The following is a 24989-nucleotide window of genomic DNA, read 5'->3' on the forward strand; positions in this document are numbered from 1 at the left end:
ATATGATTGTGTACATTTACCCGAGCCTGCAGTTCGCAAACAATGGGCGATTTGTATAGGGTCAATTGAAAAGTCCCCAAGGCTGTCGCTGTCCCCCCCCCAGAAATGTATTGTCTCTGATGCCCCTGACTGGCAACCCCTAAAAGACGTCCACGTTTAAATCCTTTTATGAGTGCTAAACCAACTTTTGTGATTTTCAAAACTGGCTTCGTAGTTGTCAGCTAAACTTAAACCTGCAGGTAGACTTGTGAATTGACCCTGCTTTGTTTTTTTTCTCACAAAAAAAACATGTTTTCACTTTGTTCAGTGCAAAGCTGTGTGCTAAACAGATGGGTAGGACAGGTGGGGAATACATTTCAGCCTTTAGAACAGCACTTCTTAAGCTGATGCCGTGGTTGGTGTGTCCCTGTGGTAGATTTAATTGATTGAAAGAGCCCCCTAGACAAGAACAGCAGAGAGAGCCGGTGTGGGTAGGGATGGACAGGGCAAGAGATGAATAGATTTTGTGTGGTTTTCGGTAGTGCAATATTTCACCACAGTGGTAATTTTGTGTTTTTTTTTCAGTTTTATCTTACTCACTGAGTGGCTCCTCTGATATTGCACTTCTGAGATTTCACTCACTGATTAGGACTAAAATCTGCTATTTACAGGTAACACTCTGATGAAAGCTGAGGTTTTATGCTTACACAATGAAGCTTCCCGATAGGATTAGAATTTATGACTTGCTTATTATACGCATATATGTAAATAGCTGAATTCTCCCTCTGCATGTTCTCACCCAAGATTAGATTTAGAACATGTAAGCTGAGGATTTCAAAGATATCTCTGGAGTAGTTATTTTGATCCACTGACTGACACTAAAACAATTAGAACAGTTGACATTCTGATAGCATATAGATACCAGAATGTAACAGTAACGTGCTGATGTACCCCACTCATATTTTTACTAGGGGTGTGCAAAATATCCGTGTTTTCCTTTTGTGTAATTAAGCAACATCTCAGAAAACTTAAAAGAAACAGCGTAATTATACTAAATGAAATCATTTTGTGCTAAATTTTAGCCTTTAATGAGTCCTTGTATTAATTTTTGACATGAGAATGCTCTTTACACAAAAAAAACCACAATTGTCACAAACAACAGCTGCTCGCGTTCTGGTTGTTCACGCTGTTCCCACGCTCCTGCTCTATAATTTTGCCATGCATGGCAGAATAATTATACAACGTAGTGTAATGGTGGAATTTCAAGAATTTTGCATAACAAGTGCACTTTGAAATTTTCTGAAATGACACTAGCATAATTTAAATTTCACCCAGGCGTATTTTTTCCTTGTAATATGCAGAGCTGTCACTGACATTTCTTGAAACTTCTCAGCAGGTTTTCAGAAATGCACACTCTCCCATCTTTCAGTCTACCTTCTTCTTAAATTAACCCCCTGTACACACGTGTAGGTGTTTGAACACAGAAAAAGCTTTTTATAAAAAAAAAATCAAAGCTACTGTTTTTCTCAAATGATGCCTAAGTTACATTTGCTGACGCTAGTCAGCTCATTGCAATATGGAATGAAAAAAAAAAAGCTGCAATCTACAAAACAAACTGAAATTAAATAACATACTGATAAAGCACAGACCGTGGCTAAGCACCCCTTCTAGAACAGATGCCTTATATTTAAACCGAGTGGTCAGAGAAAGATTTCGCAGCTCAGTCCTCGGAGCACCAACCCTGGGAGTCAGGTCTCTGCAAAGTATTTTCTTCAGCCTTACTCAAAAACGGATCCACGGGGGTTCTCTTTCCTCTGAGGCTCTGTTATTTGTTTTATTTTTAACATATTGCTTAGCAGACTGAATAGAGCAAGATCTGGAGTCTTAGAAAAAATACCACAGAAATACTCTATATGTGCCCCCACGCAGAGCCACAATAACTACATCATGCATTCCTTTTAAAAGACATTGGTGCAAAACACGAAACACAGTTAAAAAAAAAACAAATCAGGAAAGTAAGCCCAAGGAGCTAAGGGTCCAAATATGAAGAAGAAAGCCCTCTCCTCGTGTTTCAATGAGATGACCCGCTCTACTTTCAGGACCCGAAGAAGGTTTTGTATTTAGAGGGTCCATAGGGTACTCTATACATTTTTAACCTTCATCAAAGCCTGAGGATGTTCCACAAATTATATGAGTTGGGCCGAAATGTCAACAAACTATACGTTCCGATGGGCATTACAGAGTTGCTATCATGAGTTGAGTGAGTCTGTCAAGCTTACAAGTTGTGGCATTTAACCCAGAAGCATTGGCCGCTGAAAACTGATGAAATTTCTTGGGTGGAAATCGGTGGAAATAAAAATACTGGGATCAGCTCAGAAACACAGATTCCTGCTTCTTGATGCCACAAAAGAATGAATCAGAATGAACAATATGTCTTCCCCCCAACACTGGTTTTACAGATGCCTCTGGCATCAGTAGGTCTAGGTGAAAGGGGACAATTCAGGCAGCGCGCCGCCTGACTCAGATTCAGCGCAAGAGGTGGCTCCCCTGCTGCCAGATCCTGAAAATGTCCTGAGCCTCAAAGCAGCCAATGAGTTTATCTTTAGAACCCGAGAGCAGTGGCTAATGAATGATAGAGCCTAGTTTTGGGGCCTAGTCTACATTGAATGTCTATGTCTAATGATAAACTCCCCATCAGCGGCTTTTCACCCAGAAGAACACATGGGCAAATCAAAGTAACTACACCAGAAAAAGCTTCTACTGCATTAACCTGTGATATCTTTCAGCGCTCTGTTGCATCCCAGCTAGGTTCTCTCGGTTCCTGTACCATCACTTGCCTACCCATTCCTTAAGAAAACTCTATAATTACACCTTTATTGACAAAACCTTTATATTATGAAATTGATTATGTTGTGGTGGGTCATCAATTTCATAGTATAATCATGCATGGCATTTTTTCTTCTATCTATCAGTTATGTGTCGTTTTCATCATGTGGAACTCGTTGGAGCTCCAAATCACAAATAAAATAAATTGAACTGAAAAAACTCGTAACTGCCTTATTACTTTAGATTTTGCATCTGTGCAGAGCTCGCATGTTCTCTCCCACTGCGCACAGTCAGCCTTTGCTGATGTGTCTATTTCCTCTCTTCAGTCTCTATCATACTTAGCCAGGTTGTTCTACCTACATCTTAATTCCATCTCTCTCTCTCTATCTCGCCATTCACCACCTCTTTCTGTTTGACCACCCAGTTTGTCTCTCTCCTCTCTCTCGCTTCTTTCTCTTCTCTCTCCTCTCAGTCTCCTCGTCTTCCTGGCATGCACTACCCCACTGTTCTGGATACCCTTACAGACTTTGAGTGCTGGTAAATGCACATAAGTATGACCATAGTCACACATGACTGAAGGTATGTAAATGTATTTAATAACGGCATTTTAAGATTGAGGGAGTAAAATTATTTCTACAAAGATGTTCAGAAAAAGTAAAAATCAGCCAACACTCCTCTTCCCCTATTTAGGTGCACTGATATAAAATGTTTTAGTCTACTTTTTTATACAGAAACTGTCACGATAGTCTCTAGAAATTCATCCAGATACCGTTCCCTTCAGATTACTAATTCCAATGAAGATCTCCGTTTTATGAGAAAGTGTGGGCACACCCCTCCCACAGCACACTCTATTGCTGCTCATCAATGTGCACTCTACAATCCCACATGCTCCACACATCACTGACATCATCACTCATCACAACCCAGATGCATTGTTTAACACTGAAACCTAGTTCGCACCCTCCTCTGTGCACATCCTGAATGTTCTAATCCCCAATGGTTACTAGATAGAGCACATAGACCCCACATTCATTATACACAGGACATCCTGCCTTACACTATGAGGACCTCTGCCATATCTAAGCCTCTTAAGCTCCCTTTCTGCCACTTTCTTCTCTCTACCTCCAAAGCAGCCTCCTTTCATCTGATCTGCAAACCATCCTGACCAAGCAAGCTGTTCCTAGAAGAAATCCCAGACCTCATCATCTCTGCCTCTATCCAACAGATCTAGACCACATTCCTCAGGGATTTCAATCTCCCTAGCAACTCCACAGTGAAATTTATGAAGAAAGCCTTCAACCTGCTAAGAATGAAACAACTCATCAATAACTCTACACACTACAAATAAACAACTCATTACTATCTCAGCCCCCTCCAAAGGCAACACACTAGATGTCATCTTATCAGTCTCCCCGTATATTCATTGCCAGATATTTATAGTCCTTGACTGGATTTATCAATATGCCCTCCCCTTTACCACTACATAAACTACACTTCAGCATCATGAAAAAACAAGAATAGGAAAAGTAATTTTCCAATCCATCAAAGACATCAATCTGGGGAAAAATCCAAGGAGAACTAAACAGCCCAGAACATTTCCAGCCCACAACAGATGTTAATACATTCTTCAACATATACAGCACCACCATGAGAATGCATAGTGAATGCCATGCTCCATTGAAAACCCGATCCACTAAGCCAAAGCCTTCAGCACCCTGGTACACTCCAGAGCTTAATGCACAAAAATGGGAAAAGAAACAGAGTAGATCAAAACTTCCTGATAACCTCAGCCTAATCAAAACACATAACATAGCTGCCGCCTCTTTCTACAAGACCATCAGTGAGGCAACAATAGAAGCAAAGCTCTCTTCAAGGTTGTCGAAACACACATTCCCTGATTCAGTCGACAAAGACAATGCCATCAACCTGCTCTTCGCTGAGAAGGTAGACACAATCAGATCCAACACCATTTACCAATTCTACAACCCTCACACTTTAGCCCACTCACTTCCAGCCATAACCCAACATACATCACCTCACCATCAAATAGACCTTCTTCAATCCACTCTCGTATATGGATCTCTCTATTATCCTGAACTCTTGCGAGGCAACCTAAAATGAAGACAACATCCTTCATTTTTCCATATTCAAATCTCTCAAAGGAGAAGCCCTCAGCTCCTTGCTCCATGTTGTCAATGGCCACTAATCCAAGGACAACTCCTAGATACCTTTAGTACAGGGAAGATCCTTCCTCTTCGAAAGAAACCAGCCCTGGATCCAACCTACCTGACCAACATTCACACTATTGCTATCCTTCCATTTATAGAAAAATTAATTGAGGAAGGAGCCACTACCCAGCTACAGGAACACATTAGCACGAATATTCTTCTGCGGACTACCAATCAGGAGTCAGAACATGCAGCAGTCGTGAAACAGCCACAATTTAATCAGTCAACAATTACTTTCTCTTTAGCAGCAGGAGCAACCCCTGCCCCCTAGGCCTGCTCGATCTCTCTGCAGCTATCAACACAGTTGACCTTCCAGCTCTGATCAGCAACCAGAAAACATGCATGAGATTTTCAGCCACCATCTTGAAATGGTTCACATCCTACCTCACCAACCAGCACTAGCTTAAGCAAGTAGTTTCCACAAAATGGCAGACAATCCCTCGCTTCTGCGGATTACTTCAGGGCTCCATCCTTTCTACCTTACTTTTAACCTCTACATGGAACCTCTTGGATCTATTCTTGCAGACAGCAAGATCAAGAGCCACCAATACACAGTGATAACCAACTCTACCTAAATATATCCTCACTTAACAACGTATAGAGACTAAAACCCCACCTCAAAAGCATTCAAATGTGGAACGTGAATCAACTTCTTGAAGTGAAACCCCACCCAACTGAATACATTCTGTTTGCTTTAGAACAGAACAACCCCAAGGTCAAATCTGAGTTTCCAAATTAAACCTATCTGTCTTCACTCCAAGGTTGACAGACTATGCATAATCACTGGCAGTTACCCTCAACACACACTTCTAAGTCAAGCAACACATAGCAAGGAAGACTAAGACGGCTTTATTCCAACTCTCCCACATGAAGAATATGATGCTGTTTCTACTGAATGTGATGTTGTTTCTACCAGAAGATGACCAGCACAGCTGATAATCCCTAATCTCTCATATCTGGATGAAGGAAATACCTTGCTCAGAAGTCTCCCTGGTACAACCACAGCGCACCTTAAAGTTATCCTGTATGCAGAGTCAGGATGTGAAGAAATTACACCGAATCACCAAGTCTGCCTCACTTATAAAACCCTCAACCAAAAACCCCAATTTACCTGGCAAACAAGCCATCTGCATCTTGAGGGTATTGCCAGACCAGAAGCCAGGATTTAACAGAAAGGAAACAAAACACTGCAAGAACGAAAAATGAAAGGCAAGCATTCTCTGTTTATGTCCCCAGGATCTGGAGCAACATCCCATTCGACATTAGATGAGCACCAACCCTCATTCAAGTCAGACAATATTTAAAGACTCACCTCTTCAAGACACAGTGCTCTTGACCCAACAGTCTCCCCTTGAGCTTTCTCCAATATTTATGTCTTGCTATGTCATGCCCCCGTTCAGCGCACTGTTCCTTTGAACTAGGTTCATTTTCTACAAATATCAAAACATACATACAAATAATAATTTACCTGAATGCTATTGGTACCCTATCTGGCATCTCTTATTATTTTGCACAATGCGTGATGGCAAAGTGGTAGTGGGCTACAGATATGTCTCTCATGACTGAGTGATTTGCATAAGCGATACGCAAAGATTTGGTTTGCCTGAAAAGTTCATGATTTTTGTACTGAGCACAACCTGCAAAGGTTTTGGACTTCCTTCACAAATGTAAGATTTTTGTGTGTATTGTAGGATTCTTTGGACCTTGGAGGTAATTTCCTCTGTGATAAAATTCAGCCAAGCTGGAGATCTATACAGAATTTTTCTTCGCAAGATTAACGTTGCCCATATTTAGCTAAGCATACTGATGTTGTATAAGAGAAAAATAAAAAATAAAAAATAAATATTAGTTGTTTCCTGATAGGGTAGACAAATGTTATGTTAAAAAAAGATTATGGGGGTCATTACGACCCTGGAGGCCGGCGGTAAGCTGGCGGTAACACCGCCAACAGGCTGGTGGTGTTCCGCCAGCTATTATGACCGTGGCGCAATAGCCACGGCCATACCGCCGGCCCCTCCAACATACCGCCAGGCTTCTGCCTGGCGGGCATAATCCCCAGGGCAGTGGTGCAAGCATCGCTGCCCTGGGGATTATGAGTCCCCGACCGCCAGCCTGTCAACCGCCATGGAAAGGCTGGTGGTAAGGGGACTTGGGGTGCCACTTGGCATGGGCAGTGCCGGGGCCCTCAGGCATAGACCCGAATTTATTGCAGTGAAATGCGCGACGGGTGCTACTGCACCCGCTGCACATCAGCATTGCTGCCGGCTCTATTACGAGCCGGCAGCAATGTTGATGTGACTTTTCCACTGGGCCAGCGGACGGTAACACTGTTACCGTCCGCTGGCCCAGGGGAAAAGTCATAATAGGGAGCCAGGAATACCGCCAGTATTCTGGCTCCCGCAGCCTCGGCGGTCTTTTTAAAAGACCGCCGAGGTTGTAATGAGGCCCTATATGCAACATGATTTTTGGGAATTTCCATGCAAAGGGGGCATTGCGAAATAGTTTGACCTTTGCAAAGTCGTCTAGTACACCCCTAAAAACTAAAATGATGCGTCTGATATTAAAACAAAACATGCCCGACAGTTCAACTGCAATGTAAATACCGACCATCAAATGATATTTTTAATGACTGGCACAATACAGAGCCATTCTTGGACACCATTTGATACTTTAAGAAAACATTTGTTAGGAGTGAAAGCCAAATCCATGGGTCTGAGATGTTGAATTGAGGCCAGATGCGATGTGACTAGCTGTTTCAACCCAGATTCATCACTTGTAAATGTCTCTGAGTAATAGGCTTTGTTTGCGGCCAGCTGTGCTGACTGTCTAGGATAATTGTATCTCCAGGCTCCACTTGAGCCCTTTCAGTAAGTTGGGAAAATGCCTCTGACAGTACGAAAGAACTCTGGAAGCTTCTCTGTGAAATAATCCAGTTAGCAACAAAGACAGAAAAAGCCAGGTGGTGGAGTGAAGAGAAAACGGGCCAACGAGTAGTTGTACCATATTTTTTTGCAAGTTATCAATTTGCAGAGGTTGGTGAGGGCACCTTCTATAGTAAAATCTGCAATTCTCTAATCAAAAGTTTGCCCCATACCCAGCCCTCAAACATTGTACCTATTTAGGAAGACCTTTCGCTCCGTTCAGTGTGAGAACAGGATTTCAGGCTAGGCATCTCCATTCAGAAGCCTTTTCTACGCTCCCCATTTTTTGTCCTGTCCTTTCTTCAATATTTGTCCCTTTTTTATGTCTCCTATCCATCTCACTGTTGGAGGGGTCTTAGTGTGGCCTATCGTCCTTCAGAAACAATCATGGTATGTTGATCTGCTCTGACATTAGACATTTGAAAACTGAATAATTGTTCGACTAAGAAATAAGATGCCAAGGATACCAAGATTTTGTCAGTATTGAATGTTTAATTTTAGGGGGATCACAGTGCAGGATTTAAATGCCTCATGCTCTCATCCGGGTATTTTTGCACTCAAATGCTAATTGGTGCTTGTCTTCTAATAGAGTTGCCTGCAGTTTGAGATGTATGGTTTTGGGGTGAGAGGTAGACATATTTTTAAGGATCCCTTTTTGCTGCTTCCCCTTGTAGGTGGTGTCTGCGTGGCACAGTCAGTGAAGATCCCACGAGAACCCAAGCCTGGCGAATATGACAAGATAATTGAACGCCTACTGGAGACCTCCAACGCTCGTGCAGTCATCATCTTCGCCAATGAGGATGATATCAGGTGAGTTGGGGGCCTTCTGCACTGTGACAGGATGGGGAAATGAAGCAGGACATCTGAAGGTATTCTGGTGTCCTTTCCAAGGGAAAATGTTTGCACCCGCTCCCGGAGTTTTTACCAGCTTAGTAGGAACATCTCTCTTCAGCGGGTTCATTGGTAATGCTCTCCAGTGGGGGTGAAAAGGGTGAACACCTGTGTTGATAGTGAATAGAAAGTGGGAAGGGAAGAAGATAGTCTCTCAGAGAAAGCAATAAAGAGGAAAGCGGCTAATTACAGAAAAAAAGTGATGAGGGAATGACAGAGGAATGGTGAAAGACAAGTGGGATAAAGGAGGGACAAAGGGAGTGAGATAACAAGAAGTTGAGAGGTCCTGATTGGGCAGTAGAACATCGGAATTCGTGGAGCTCCTTTGATGACAATTGAAGTGGCTCACAGTCATAGATTCTGCTCCAACATGCCAATGCTTGTTTTTCTGTTTCCCCTTTCTTAATGACGTTCTACCTCAGTGGATGGAATGGTCTAATATCACTATACAATTTCTGTCTACTGCTCAGCCAGTTGTTAAAGATTCTCACACTCATTAGAAGAGTCAGGGCCTTTAACAACCAGTATAGCCCTCGGCAGCTGGCTATAATGCTACTGCACGAGAAAATGAGGGGATAGAGTGTAGGAATTAGGGAAAAAACTATAGAGCGAGGTCGTGTGACATGTACAGGCAAGTGGTAGGTTTGCCATTTAGGTCTGGGTTGAGGAAATATATAAGAATTAGACATTTAGAACAAAATAATGATAATATACTGATTCTTGAATATTTGTCAAATATTGAGGTGCATGATAAAAACAGCAATTAGATGAAACAAAAGTTGCAGTGAGCATCTTATTAGCAGCACAAGATCGGTTTATATAAACCACTGCACACTTGTAAACAAATAAGCAAGAACAATATCACTGTTTGTTATTTATGTAATTTAAATATTGAGCAGGTTATCTTTCTGTACGAGCTAGTTGTAAAATATTTGTAGCACAATGCTGTTTCAAAATCTTATATTGTGTGCTGAAATAGAGGAATTAACACTTAGCCTCTGATTCCTAGTGGCTGAGGAAAGGGTCTACCCCACTCGTTAAATACTGAGAATTAAGGGTGAGGTATTTGCAAGGCGTGGTAAATGCCTTCTATGCTGAGTTTTCCTCTGAAAAATTAGGAATTACTTGTGGCATTAGTTTGTTACCAGGTAATTGCTTTGTGTATCGTAATTTAGCACGTTTTTACCTGGTAAACTTTGGCAGGTTTGAGCTACTGAAATTGTTCAGGGGAAAGTTATGGGGATGCAGTTTTAACTGCAGATCTCAGAATGTCCATCTCTGCGGGACGCAGGAGTTTGCAAAGAGATCTAAATTTACGTCCACCATCCCCACCTGTGATCAGGGTCTCGGGATCCATTGTTCAGCAGGTGTTGCTGCTGAAGGGTAAACACAGCAGTTGCTTTTATCTGTGACTCCAGAATAACTGCACAATGCCATAGGTTATTGTGTCAGATGTGTGCAACGTAATAGCATCTAGGACTGTGTGAATTTGTGAATACTTTTTCTACCTTCGTGAAAGTATGTGGAACTTCACAACATTTACATCTTTAATAAAAAGGCACCCAATGGTCGGTAAAAGAGTTATTTCACAGGAAACAGTTATTCCCTCCTTACATGGCATGCAAGAAAATTCATGCAGTAATGCCACTACTGCTCGCAGAATTTCCAATAGCAAGGGGCACAGATGCGGTATGATTTTACACATTTTGCACTTCAAAATGGCGACTGGCTGTTTGGACACTAATTTCATTTCTTTTTCCAGTTATTCTGTTCTTGGTTTCCCCAAGGAAGTTCCTCCTGCCTTCTAAATGTTATGGTCAAAAGCAGAATTGAGGGTTTGAGTGCGTGTTTTTAATCTTAATTCGGGCAGAAACTCCAATGTCCACCTGATTCTGTATTATCTTTCAAATTGTCATTAGGGTCTTGTTGGTATTCTGCTGCCCGGTCCCACTGCTTATGGGGAATATGTGCAAAACATAACCGTGCAGTGAGAAAAGCAATTCAAACGTTTATAACTGTACAAAGAAAAGGTTTGCAAAACGTGACCGAGCTGAGAAAATTGTGCATACTATTTCCAGTTTGGGTGGATTCGAATAGTAGGAGGGCTATCTGATTATGCAAATAAAAGTAAATTGCAATGCCAAAATAAAATCATTCATGGTGCGAAAATAACCTTGGAAACTTTGCAAACTTAAAGAATGGCGAAAGCTAGGAGCTGCACAAACCTTTTCTTGCACCAATAAAAAAAGACTTTGCATGGATTGGTGGCGGAAAATCTATTTGATATTGTGATATGTAAGGAATTATATTTTGATATAGGTCTTTGGCATTAGTATGCAACTTTGCCTATCAAAACCTTAACTCTTGGGCGTAGCATGGGCTGTAAGGGGCTGTGGGGGCCAGGGGTCAGGCTACGAGGGTCTTATTTCCCGGTCACCTTGCTGATATAACCTGCTGTGTGGCAGCTATTTATAAAGGTCGACGTCACCACCTTCCAACTGGACGTGCAGACTGACACGTGGGTAACATTCGCCTCCCTGGAACCGAGGGATTACCTTCTTTCAGTTTCTATGGAGAGTGAGGGACCGTTCTAAGGGTGTGAAAAGTTATTCAGGTTTATGAAATACCGGCCCCGGCTCGGCCCTTGCTGTACGCAGCTAAATATGGGGGAGTTAGAGGAAAACAGGCAGCCACAGTTGCTATATAGCGACCCAACTTTCTTCTGGGTGTGTTTTTTTGTATTTATTACATCTAGGGAGTGAGTAAATCCAAAAGGTGACTCGGCTGTTTTATGTAAAAGGAGCAAGAGTCTCATCCATGAGATGTGGCACTTATTTTACTTATCACGCACCTAAAGGTTCTTCAGGGTATCAGTCACTCCCGTGAACTGATGTATTCAGGTGTGGAGCTCACCGCTGCCTCATTGTGTTGTCTATTTACTCCAGTGCTACTGAACTCATTATAGTCGGGTTCTAGTCTCCTAGAGTAACCTCTAAACTTCTATTAATGGGCTCCACAGATAAGATTAAAAATAACTGAGGGTGCACTCACTCTTCTGCGGTGTACTATGTTTCAGGCCTTGAAACGGTTTCAAAATTCAGGGAAAAAACATCCTCACCGTCATTGGTCTTATATGTGGATCAAATGAGTATGGGTTCGTCGATGAATTGGAAATCACTGTCTAAGGATATTTCCCTAAACCCCTAGGAGAGCAGCTTGAACACGAAGCTACAGGAATGCAAGGGGTGCTTGAAGCTGTGTGAGGTTTTTGTGTGCCACATACCTCCTGGCCCACAGGAGATGAAACACAACAAATTTATGCTGATCTGTGCATTTGCGTTCACTGTTGCCTCATGTGGGAGTGACGTATTATGCTTCAAATAGACATGGGTCAGCCATCCTAGAATTTGTAAGAACTATTTCCAGGATAGGGCACGCAGAGGCGCCAGGGGCGCTTCTTTTCTTAAAGATTGACTCCTTGATTGTGAGAACAGGAAGTGACGCTTGATTGATTGCATTTGGAATGAACTGTCATGATAGGATGCTCCCTCCCAATGGCTACTTTCATCCATTTGTACATTTCAATGAGGACAAATAGTCACCTAGGTCCAGTCAGATCGGACTGTACCCTACAAGGCTACCTTTACTGAGACCCTGGTGAGACCCCACCCACTATAACTCCAGCTTTACCCTGGAACCTGGCTAGAGGATGTAAAATAACTGTTGATCAGGCAATAAAACCTCCAAACCCCTGAATGACCTTCAACCTTTGTTTGAGGGACAGGGTCTCTTAGTTTGTGCATTGTGTTACTAAATTATTATTGTGGGTTTTAAAAAATTACACCAGTCTATTTGAAATTTGTAGAACCTTTTCACACCATGTCAGTTTGTTTAGGTGAAACATTTCTTGGGGACTGGTGCCTTTACTGGTTGCTCGGCAACCAGTTGCGTCCGTCATGCGAAAGGCTCTGCAGATTTCTTAGGCTGTTTACAAAATGGCAAATACTCTTCTCAAAGGGCATCTAGTGGCTTACATCTTCACCCAAATGTGATGGGAGCGGTCTGTTGACTAAGGGTTTGGTAAGTTACAAATATTTTCCTCTGCACATGAAAAACTAATTTTTAGGATGAGAACTTTCTTAAAATGGTTTTGGAAACGAAATTCTTCACAAAAACATTTTTTGCATGAATGTTCCCCTGTTAGCAGTTTTGCAAAATTTGCAGGCTTGTAATCTTTGCAAAAGTGTATGAGAACATTTTATTTCAGAATACTCCTCAGACAACCCTCTCCCCCCAAGCCTGAGCCTTAGTTTGCACTTAAAAAAATACCTTCTTAATTCTTGTTGAAATCACAACTGGAATCCTGCCTTCTAGCATTCTCACCCACCTCTCCTTTTCTAAGGTCAGGGGCGAATGGACACTCATATACATTTTACGGTTAATTATGCCACATCTGAAACAGGCCCCCGAGTCATCAGCAAGTGAAAGATCACATTTGCAAATTGGAAATAAAAAAAGCATTTTTATAAGTTGTTATGCTTCTGGAGGAGCACAGGAAGAATGACGTTAGGGGGTGTTTGCAGCATGCGGTGGGCTGCTGCGATTCACGTTCTGTTACATTTAGCACTATTTTCGTAGTGTGAAATGCATTATTGGGTCCACTTTGGGTGTGAGGGTCCATTTTGAACTATGAAAATATCACTATAGGGTAATCGATAAGATTAAAGTACCTTAGTAATAATTAATATTAACTAAGGAGGCTGCACTTGTTTACATAAAATAAAAAACAGCAAATGCTAATAGAAACAATAAAGCTAAACATATGTTACTAAGAACAAAAACACTGTAGCCACCTATTTAACTTTATTTGAATTAAGGTCAAAGAAATGAGGCAAAATCAATTGATTTCAGTGCATTCAAAGGAATTGAGAAATAATCTTGCTGTACAAAAAGATCATTTTCGCTCTCTTTTACTGACCTCCAATTTATGAGGCTGGCTTTGTGTTATTCCCGAGGAACAATATTGTGGTACTACATGGTACACATATCATCTAACATAAATAATGTTTTAGTGTCCTAAATGTAGTTTACAAACTATTGTCCCATTGGAGTTAATGATAGAAAGTCTACACCCTATCACATTTTTGTAACCAATTTTCAGGACAAGACATTTATGTCAGACAATATTTCTGACTATGATATTCTGACATACAACCAAAACATGTTTGAAGCAACTTTGAAGTTTAAAAAAAAATTATAAAAAAATCTAATCACACTTTATTTGTATTTAATAAAATTAATGCTAGAGTTCAGTTTGGTTTAGGTTTAAAGCAATACAGCGAATGTGCACATGGAATATGAATAGTGTCATTATTAGTTTAGGTGACGAAATCTATGTTGAAATGCCATTGGCTCCATAGGCGGTGCAAACAATTAAAAAATACTGCTTGGGTAACCCATAGATAGAGTTCAGGTCTTGATCCACTTTTTCAGCATTGATGAGACTCATGTTCATCATTCCTGCGAACTCTGGGCCTACGTATCCACTTCAATTTTGCTGATTATGTATTACGTTTGAATTCGATTGCTAATCAAATTGGTCAGTTTGTCTCAAATTACTATTTTGTAGTTGGTTTAGTTATCTATAGCAGAAAAGGACCCCTTTCCTTAGACTAAGGAGCGGCATTAAGACGGCATCATGAGGGACATAGTGATATATTTTGTTAATGTACATCTGTATGGTTAGACCTGACAGTGATAGTGATCGGTGTGCAAAATCTGCATAATTTATTTTTATGTAATTACTAGGCCTGGGTAAAAAAATGAAATTGCGCTGGAGTAATTTGAGTAATTTTGTGTTACTCCTTTAAAGCAAAATTACCAAGCATTACACAATTACAACCATTCACTTAGTTATGAGTAATTTGGCACAAAAATCCTACTCAAGGAGCACAGAAAGAGTGAAGTTAGGGAGTGTTTGCCGCATGCTGTTGGCTGCTACGATTCATATTCTGTTTGCATTTAGCACTATTTTCTTAGCGCAAAATGCATTATTGGGTCCACTTTGGTTTTGAGGGTCCATTTTACACTAAGAAAATATCACTAAGGGCTGTGTAACGCTCCTCACCTAAATTCAGCATAATCTAGTGTATTGTTTCTGTAATCTGGCATAACTAAGCGAGTTACGGCCACCCCTGTTAACTGAGCACAATTTCAGAAAAAAATTGCAAAATAATGCGAAATAAAAAAATCTGTCATTCCACACTAAATATTAGTGTGAAATGGGGCCTTGGTCCAATTTTTGGGGAAAGGACATATTTTGCGCTAGAAAAAGTACAAAAACCACAAGTGCTGTGAACAACTTCCACTTGTGTTCTGCTTATTAAGATTGTTCTATACTCCTCTCCTATTATTCCACCACAAATAGCATAATAATTATGTGATGTAGGGTGATGCCATCATTTTGAAAAATTTGCGTAACAAGCATATTGTGAATTCCTGAAATTACATGAATTGCACCAACGTAGGGCCGTATTTATACTCCGTTTGCGCCGAATTTGCGTCGTTTTTTTCGACGCAAATTCGACGCTAAACTAACGCCAACTAACGCCATATTTATACTATGGCGTTAGAGGCGAATAGCGCCAAAGTTCCCGGAATGTGCGTCATTTTTTAGCGTGAACCCCTTCCTTGCGTTAATGATATGCAAGGGAGGCGTTCCCGTCTAAAAAATGACTCCCAGGCCTTTACGTGGTATTTATACTCCCGGGCAAAAGAGACGCCCGGGAGTGGGCGTGGCTAAAAACGGCGCATTTGCGCCGCTTTTTAACGCCTGGGTCAGGCATGGCGTTAAGGGACAAGTGGGCTCAAAATGAGCCCAGAGTGCCCTCCCCTGCCCCCAGGGACCCCCCCTGCCACCCTTGCCCACCCCAGGAGGACACCCAAGGCTGGAGGGACCCACCCCAGGGACATTCAGGTAAGTATTTTTTTTTTTTTTTTTAATAATTTTTTTTGGCATAGGGGGGCCTGATTTGTGCCCCCCTACATGCCACTATGCCCAATGACCATGCCCAGGGGACAGAAGTCCCCTGGGCATGGCCATTGGGCAAGGGGGCATGACTCCTATCTTTACAATGATAGGAGTCATGTTGATGGGGGATGGGCGTCGAAAATAAATGGCGCAAGTCGGGTTACGACGATTTTTTCGACGTAACCTGACTTGCCCCATTTTAAGACGCCCATGCGCCATTTTCCCCCTACGCCGGCGCTGCCTGGTGTACGTGGTTTTTCTCGCGCACACCAGGCAGCGCCGGTCTGCTTGCGCCGGCTAACGCCATTCAATAAATACGGCGCCCGCATGGCGCTTCAGAATGGCGTTAGCCGGCGCAAAACTTTTTGACGCTAAACTGCGTTAGCGCAGTTTAGCGTCAAAAAGTATAAATATGGGCCGTAATTTATTTTAATTGACCTGGGGAGGTTCATGTCAGTATTTAAACATCCATGACTACCAATGTTCGCAAACGCCAGTGATCTAGACGGGTTGAGGCAGAAGAATACACATTCTTGTACGATTTCTTATTACAAGCCCACACTTTATTTCATCTTGTTGAATAATAGTCAAGATAGAATAATTGATGGTCTTCGAAATCAAGCATCTACCGAGCAGTTGGTGCTTGAGTAAGACTAGAGAAGGAGAAACAATTTTATTGTCTGCACAATAAGGCTGACTAGTCACTCTTGTATATATTTTTTTTCACTTTTCTCTTTGTAAACCATGAATCAATTCGCGGATGCTTGTATGTGCCTTAACGGATGAATGTTTGATTGATGATGAAAATTAATGCATGAGACAGTTCTTTAGTACCAAACAGTAAAAACATGCATTCCTGATATTAAGAATGATAATGAGCTCATGTTTATATCCTCTAATGATTAATTGTGTTGTTTAATATACTGATTCATTTTATATAATGCTATTTTGGCTTGTTTGGCGCTTGTCAAGCCGACAATGACGATATATTAATAACAGACTAGTGCTATTGTGATTTTACACAAGTTAAAAAGATGGATACACTTTGCTATAAATAAAACAAAATCCATTACTTGTGTAGCAATTTACATTTACTTAAAAGCAAAAAAGAGGATTATATTATTTTATTCAGAAGCAACTATATGGAGTCAATGCAAAAAGACATTTTACACAATGAATATACATTGTGTAATTAATAGGAAACAAAAAGATTAGGAAGGCTGAAATGTATAAATTGCACGAAAACGAGTATTTTGGGGGAAATTATTTCAGAACGAGTCGTTTTGAACTGAACATTCCAAATTGCCCTGAACAATAACTTTTGATGCCTCACATCACCTCTCTTGTACAACCAAAATTCTTGAAACATAAAATCACCACCAATTTAAATTGAATGCAATATAACAGAAACACTCACGGAAAGTCAAGTGCGATCAAACATTTCAAGTTTGCTCATACAAAGAGGGAAAAGTATTAAATTATGTCAAAGCATAGTATTTTGTACTGAAAGTTTAGCCTTCCAGTCCAAGGACTACACTTGACATCATGCACACGCGGTGGTACAAGGCACACTAATGCTTCCCCGGAGGTGAGGGCGTGAGAGAAACAGCACCATATGTTAATAAATATGGAGCAGTTCTGCTGTCTCAATTTCATGCAAGTCTTGCATGAAAACGTAGTAAATCTGCCTCTAAATGTCAAATAGCTACAATCCGCCTCAAGGAGCAAACTACTTACCACATTCTAGTCTATTTCATTGCCAACCTGCACCATGGTCATTAGTAGTGAAATCACCCTCCACTGAAACCACTGCTTAACCCCAGATGGGACCAGCCAATCTGATATACCTATAGCACATGAGTGCTTTCTGACAATCATGGGACTTACCATCAGCCAGCAACCATCTCCACTCACTAACTGAACCAACCCACCTTGCTAAAGCATCCAGACCCTCATCTCCTTTGGCAGAATATATACATTGTACTTCTGACGGACAAATGCGCTTGCTGTTTTGTCTTGTTTGCATTTGCTTAAAGGTAATCATTAGGATTAAAGTATTCTAGTAATAATTAATATTAACTAAATTGCCTGCACATGTTTTCGATAAATACAAATCAGTGAATGCTAAAAGAAACCATGAAGATAAAATTCAATTGCTAAAAACAAAAGCACCATAGATATGTATTTGGCTTCATACAAATACAGGTCACATTTGCTTAGAAGCAAAAGCTAGAGAAAAGGTTCTGCATTGATTAATCAATGCGAAATGTTTTTGCATTAGTCATTGAGTGCTAGCGTCTGTACAAAATTGCGGTGCAACAATGCAGAATTGCCTGGCACCAGGTGCAATCAAGCAATACGTCTGCAGAGTGGAAACCTGCAGCAAGACCAGTCGATGGAAAGAAGACATGGGACTCAGGCTTCCCAGTATTGAGCCTCTTTACTGGATACCCTTCAAGGCTCCTGCCACATTTGATGCTCTATTCTTCACACAAAATTCATGAGAATTCCTGAACATTTTTAACAAGCAAATAAAAACTGCAGTGTGGAATGATTGAATTAATCTCAGCTACTGGTAATCATTTCAGGCTGCATTTCAGCCCATCGTGTTTTTGCCCACAATGCCTCCTCAGACAAGAACATGCAAAATGCAATTCAGCCTTAGACTTGCTCCAGAAGGAACAGTCCAATCTGAACTATCAGGGCAAGCCCTTTCTGAACAGGAACACAAGCTGCCCCTTTCTCCAAAAGGAAATCGGGTCCATTTCTTCCAATATGAACAGTCCAGCCCAAACTGCCAGAACAGACTTTTGTCTCACAATTCCCAGCAGCACAACTCAATAGCTCTCCAGAACTCACTTCTCACATTAATCACACTCACTCCAGATTCCTCTTTAGACTTCGTGGGCCTGAGTCACAATGCTCTCTGCATTTATACATTTGGCTATGAGCATTTTAATATGTCCAACCTCTTTTGTAATTCATAAAAGCTTCAAGAGTTACATGCTTAAAGATTTTTTGTGAGTAAAGTGTCAGGGGCAGGAAGTGGGGATACCATGGTGGAACATCTCTGAAAGTTCTTGTTTGTACATTGCCGTCCTAGAAATGGCTGGAGATTTACTTCAGTCAGAGGTGTAAGTAAATCTTTTTTCAAGTTGGACAGGAGCTACGAAAAACTTTAACATTTTTGGCGTATGAAGAAATGAGCTTCTAAACAGAAAAAAGGGTTTTCTCTGCTGGGGAGAAATAAAATAAATCGATTTTATAAACGTGGAGGAATTTTTGCATATCCAATTACTCCCTTTGTATAATGACATATGATGAACAGTCGTTTTCATGAAAGCGATTTTACAATATACTCAGCTTTTCTAGACTCTTGGAAATTTGCAGCTGCGGTGAATGTACAAGGCTTCACTTTAAAACCTTTATGAATTCCTGAAATTCTGGAATCTGTTGCATGTGAATCAGCAAGCATTTTGGTAGGGCTGAGTGAAAACGTTTGCAGAAAAACAAACCAGATGAAATCTGCTGCTTTTTGGTTTCACAAATGCGGGGAGAAAAAAAACAAGCCCAGAAATGCCAGTATGAAGTGCCCAAGTTACCTGAAATTTCCAAATTGGTCAAAACCCTGAATTGACTGAACTGGGGTTAACGAAGCAGTCTGTGCGTTACGTAACCCTGCCCTTAACCCTAAACATTACACTACCTCTTGCCCTAGCCTCAAATCTAGCCATAACCCAAGCCCTAACTAATGGTGGATGAAATGAGCAAACTGTCTTAAAAATTCCATTAAGTAATCCTATAAAGGCAAAATGTAGCTTGCCAGTACCTCATGTGACATTTTCCATATAGAAGCGCATTAAGGTAAAATGCCTCATGATTTACCATCAGGAGACTGATTTGAACAAAAAATACCATGTGGTGAAATATTTTCTGTGCAAACGAATCTCTTATATGCAAACATTACATGGAATTTCAAAAGGTTATGGAACATTTTTGTAACACGAAATTCAGGAATTATGTATATTTTGGCACAGTAATTAAACTTTCTCTCAGACCTATTCCTAACCCATTTCCAAACCGTATCTTACCCTTTACCATAAACATAATCCTAAACCTGTTACTGCCCTTTATCTAACCACACCAACTCATCCTCTTACCTCTAAGACATGCCAGTGGTAATGTATTATAATGCAGTGTTGTCAATGTAGTGATGTGTACATATAGTGGAAGTTTATGCCTATTTAACCTGTTTGTCACTGCCAGGAAAAACCAGGCAGTGAGAGTCGGAACAAAAAAAATAAAACAAAATGACTGACACACTCTGGGAAAAATCTTCCAGTCCGTGGGGGCCATCAGTTTTTTTATTTTTCAAAAACAAACCCAATCTTTGTTTAAAAAAAACATGAAAGTTTGAAGGACGGCTGTCATGGTTGATGGTACTGCCCGTCAACCATAAAAGTGGTCCTGTCAATGTAGAGAGATGTCTATGTGGCTGGTGGACATCTCAAAATCTGACAGGCGAAGAATTGTCTGGATGGCGGAAATAATGTACTCTTCCCTTCCGATGGAGTAAACTCCATCCACCAAACTATAAATCAGGTCCTAAGTCATGATATAATTACATTTAGAGGCTCTGGTTGCTCATCGATAAGACAAATTTGATGTTGTGGGGGGCTCCCTTTCTGGCTGCTCCAGTAACAGCACAGCCCAGGTCCCAGGCTGAGATGAGTCCTCTCAGGCCCTACTGAGGTGGCTACTGAGTCAGTAAGTATCTAGCCCATTGTCGGACTCTGAGCCACTGATGTCTATTGAAGAAGTTGCATATTCAATTATTACTCGACAGACGTGGGAATGAATGCTGGCAGTGCTGCTCAAGGCCGATTGTAGCGACATGACACTGTAGCCGCTGCCTGAGGTGCCTGGCACATGCTCCTGGGCAGGAGGGTGCTGGCACCCAGCATACGCCACCCCGGGGGAGCCATTACTGATCTGTGCATGCTCGTCTACAGCACCTCTCTCTGATCCGTACCACTGATGCTCATCAATCTGAGCAAAGAAACAGGGCTTCACAGTCATGGATCTAACCAATTGTTACAGAGCAAGTTAAAATTAATGATGCTTCCTTTCTCTTTGCTGTGTTCCCTTACACATTAAAGCTATTGTCCCGCGCCTCTGTTTCTTTTTTCTTCCTTGTTTTGCACCTTTTCTTTCTTTTCATTTTTTTTCCATATTTAATTTCCTTCCTCTGACTTCCAGCCAAATGTGTATCCACTGATAACCGTCCCTCCTGTCTGTCCGTCACAGTTATTTTATTATTTTTAATCTGAGTTATTATTTTAATAATTTTCTTTCCCAGTGTCCATCTCTGTTGAATTTCTAGATATTCTTTTGAATTTGTTTTGAGTGGTATGATTTTCAATGTTAAGACTTTTCATCTGATATTTTTCATTTTACCATAGTGTCATTCTCCTTTAGTCCTATTGGATCCTCTTGACCTTCAATCAGACTTACCCCTCTCTCTCACTCTCCATCTCTGTACCCCTCACTTTCTCTCTCTCTCTCTCTCTCCTTTATTCATGTCATGTCTGTGGAAATTACTTTGTCCCAAATAAAAATGTTATAGTGGAGCAAATGATCTAGCAAACTGATCTTCAGACATTTATTACGAGAGTTCAAGAATAATTCCATATCATTACTATAGTATAGGATATCGTCTTCCATTTTTAATTTTTGAGATCACTGAAGTGTACAGCTGGTCATGACTCACGGGAATTTTTAATGAGACTTTAAGTGTCTACGTCTTGTGTTCTTGTTCTATCTAAATCCCTTCGTTTAGATCATCTTTGCATACAGATACAATGACTGTTAAATACTATTTAACAGGGACGGGAGCGTTCTCAGGACTCACTAGTGGTGCAGATCTCACGAATCCTGTTCTGTCTTCACACTCAATAATGGTAGTAAATAATATCTAATACTCTGTGCACTTTCATATTTACTGTTTTTTAAACTCAGATAAGAAAACATTTGTTATCTAAAAAAAAACACTAAGGCCCTCATTATGAGTACCGCGATGGGGCAACAGTTATGTATTTGCCAAATAAAAAGAGATACCTCAGATTAGGTATTTATCTAATCCGATAAATTCCTGCTTTCAAGCGTTTTCCCATCCAAATTGGTAATGACATGGATTTCTGAGCTGGCGTTGCAAGCGCAGTATTTGTTAGACATTTTGCTTCAGTACATTTTGGCAGGTTTGACCTATCGAAATGTCTCTGAATAAAATTGTGGTATTTGGGATCAGAAATAACAGACCACTCTTAATAGGACCCTTAGATGTTTGTTTATAGTTGTAGATGCGTATCACCTCTGCCAAGGTTAGGGGTCTTTTTTTGTTGCCCCCTAAGCTCTTGAAGTCGCTCACCTTAGTGATCAGTACAGTAAAAACTGCTCCAACCCACTGCTCTTGACCTCACATGTGATGTACACAATGTTATCATCAGGAACAGCAGAGGTGCCATCAGATGTTACTTCACCCTAAAGATTATCAGTCATAGCTCTTTGATAAAAAGACTGTTTTCAAACACTTCTGGGGCCTTTTTATACCACGAACATTTAAAATATAAAACCCATGAAATGAATACTTGGTAAAAGCACAACACCTGTGGTTAATCAGTAATATCATTGCATAAAAAGCCCAAAACAGTGCTTGGCTCAAATAGGGTTCTGGTCTATTTAGAGAACAAAATGCGGACATTGATGTGACATGCTCATGATGGAGTTTAGTAAGAGCTTAGAGTACCTAGTTCCTGCTTGCAGTGCATTCATCACTGTTGATCAAATTAGATCATCAATGTTTGTGTCATCAATCCTTCCTAGATGCTGTGGTTTTCTTTGCTTACTCCAAAATGTAAGCATTTACAAGATGAGGCCAATTTAAAGAAGCATTCATGAGTATGGGAAGAAGTACTACAACAGTACTCTTTCAGGTACTCTTACATGCTTTGTAAATCAGCCCAGGAATGTCCATATTCATAAATATACAATAGCTGGTGGAAGCCCAGAGCTCCAACATTCATAGTCTTGCTCACTTACGATTTTGTTCCTTATCAGTTAATTATTTTTGTTGCAGTACTCTCCATTTTAGCTAGGAGGGCAATAAGTCCATGTAGTGTTTGAACGATTCTGCCAGGACATCAATAGCATCACTGAAATAATCAACTTGAGTACACCACAAAATGCAGAAAGCATGCCAAGTCCAGAACCCACTTTGATGGTGGCCACTGGGCTCTGGAAACAAGACTTATGCTTGACTAAAGCAACACCCCGTACTAAACACCCCTACCTCTGCAGTTCAAAGGGCATAGCTTAGGCAAATCCAACTGTATTCTATGTGCAGTGCCTTGCCTTCGGCTACTCTTCTCCCAACATCCAGTGGATATGGCCTTCCAGCCGGTCCAGTGATCCCTGAGTTAAAGCCACCTCAAGCACTCACTGTATTCAGACTTTTATTATACCCAAGGTATTCTACATTCAGGGTTTGGCTTTTCCACAGACACTGAATGGCGCAGATATTCAAAACAACTTCACTGTAGCTATTGGTGAGGTAATTTGTGAACTCATCAGTGACATCATCTGGGAGGTCACCAGTAGTGGGTGCAGCGGCCATGATTGTGTTATTCACTCTAACAACTTTATTCTTATGAAAATTATTAGAGCGTTTCATCATTAATGCTTTGTTTTCAGTGGTGCAGACCAGACGTAGGGGGTCATTCTGACCCTGGCGGTCATCGACCGCCAGGGTCGACGACCACGGAAGCACCGCCAACAGGCTGGCGGTGCTTCCTTTTGTATTACAGCCGCGGTCGCCCAGCCGGGTCCGGCGGTTTTCCGCCGGATTACCCCCGGCTGGGAAAATCCTCTATGGCGGAGCTGCTTGCTGCGCCGCCATGGGGATTCCGACCCCCTTCCCGCCAGCCTGTTTCTGGCGGTTTTCACCGCCAGAACCAGGATGGCGGGAACGGATGTCGTGGGGCCCCTGGGGGCCCCTGCACTGCCCATGGCATGGGCAGTGCAGGGGCCCCCTAACAGGGCCCAGAAAGATTTTCACTGTCTGCATTGCAGACAGTGAAAATCGCGACGGGTGCAATTGCACCCGTCGCACCCCTGCAAATCCGCCGGCTCCATTCGGAGCCGGCTTCATTGTTGCAGGGCCTTTCCCGCCGGCCCAGCGGGAAAGCCAGAATGGCCTCCGCGGTCTTTTGACCGCGGAGCGGCCAAGTGGCGGTTCCCGTTTGGCTGGTGGCTACCGCCGCCAGCCAAACTCAGAATGAAGGCCGTAGTGTTGTAACATTTGAACACACTCCACACCCACTCCCTACCTCTCTTCCTCTGAGCCTACAGTGCACCTCCTTGGACATGTGTACAGGTCACCGGAGACAGCCTGTGGCACAGGCATCTCCGGGACCCTGTTCCCTCCTCTTTAGTGGGCACGGCCCTGGGCCATACACAGAAGACATAGGGGGTCATTCTGACCTCGGCGGTAAAAGGCGCTTACCGCCGGTCAAAAGACCGCCATAACACCGCCGCGGTCGCGGTAAACCGCCACGGTCATTCTGACCCGCAACTGGCAAACCGCCAAAAACCCGACATCAACAAAAGTCCGCCACACCAACGGCCAGAGAAAAACTGGCGATGACCAAACCTTCACCGTCACGGCAACAGAAATACGCCCATGCCATTCCGACCCACAAATCCCCACAGCGGTCTTTCAACCGCGGTATTCCATTCTCGGTACACACCGCCGCGCTCAAAATACACACACCTTTACAAAACACAGCCACATTGGACAATTCAAAATACACACACCTGAGACACATACACACAACACTCCCACACACCCAATACAATATAAAACACACACCCACATCACCCACAAACCCTTACGACCACAATTGCGACTGAAGGCCAGAGAGAGACAGCACAGAATAGAGTACACCATCACACAGAGGCAAATCACAACATCACCCACACAATATCAACGCACAAAACACCACACACCACCACACTCACCACACTCTACAACACATACACCACCCCACACCTCATCCA

At 41.8% G+C, this 24989-nt stretch overlaps 1 protein-coding gene across 1 annotated transcript in view; it reads left to right on the forward strand.

Moving 5' to 3' along the window:
• GRM4 (glutamate metabotropic receptor 4) overlaps positions 1–24989 on the forward strand; it is a 970099-nt gene that overhangs the window by 596440 nt on the left and 348670 nt on the right. Inside the window, exon 4 of the mRNA XM_069238851.1 lies at positions 8629–8764. Within this exon, the coding sequence (XP_069094952.1) occupies positions 8629–8764 (136 nt within the window). The remainder of the gene's footprint in view (positions 1–8628; positions 8765–24989) is intronic.

The sequence above is a fragment of the Pleurodeles waltl genome, chromosome 6 (assembly GCF_031143425.1).
Source record: "Pleurodeles waltl isolate 20211129_DDA chromosome 6, aPleWal1.hap1.20221129, whole genome shotgun sequence".
Classification (NCBI taxonomy): Eukaryota; Metazoa; Chordata; class Amphibia; order Caudata; family Salamandridae; genus Pleurodeles; species Pleurodeles waltl.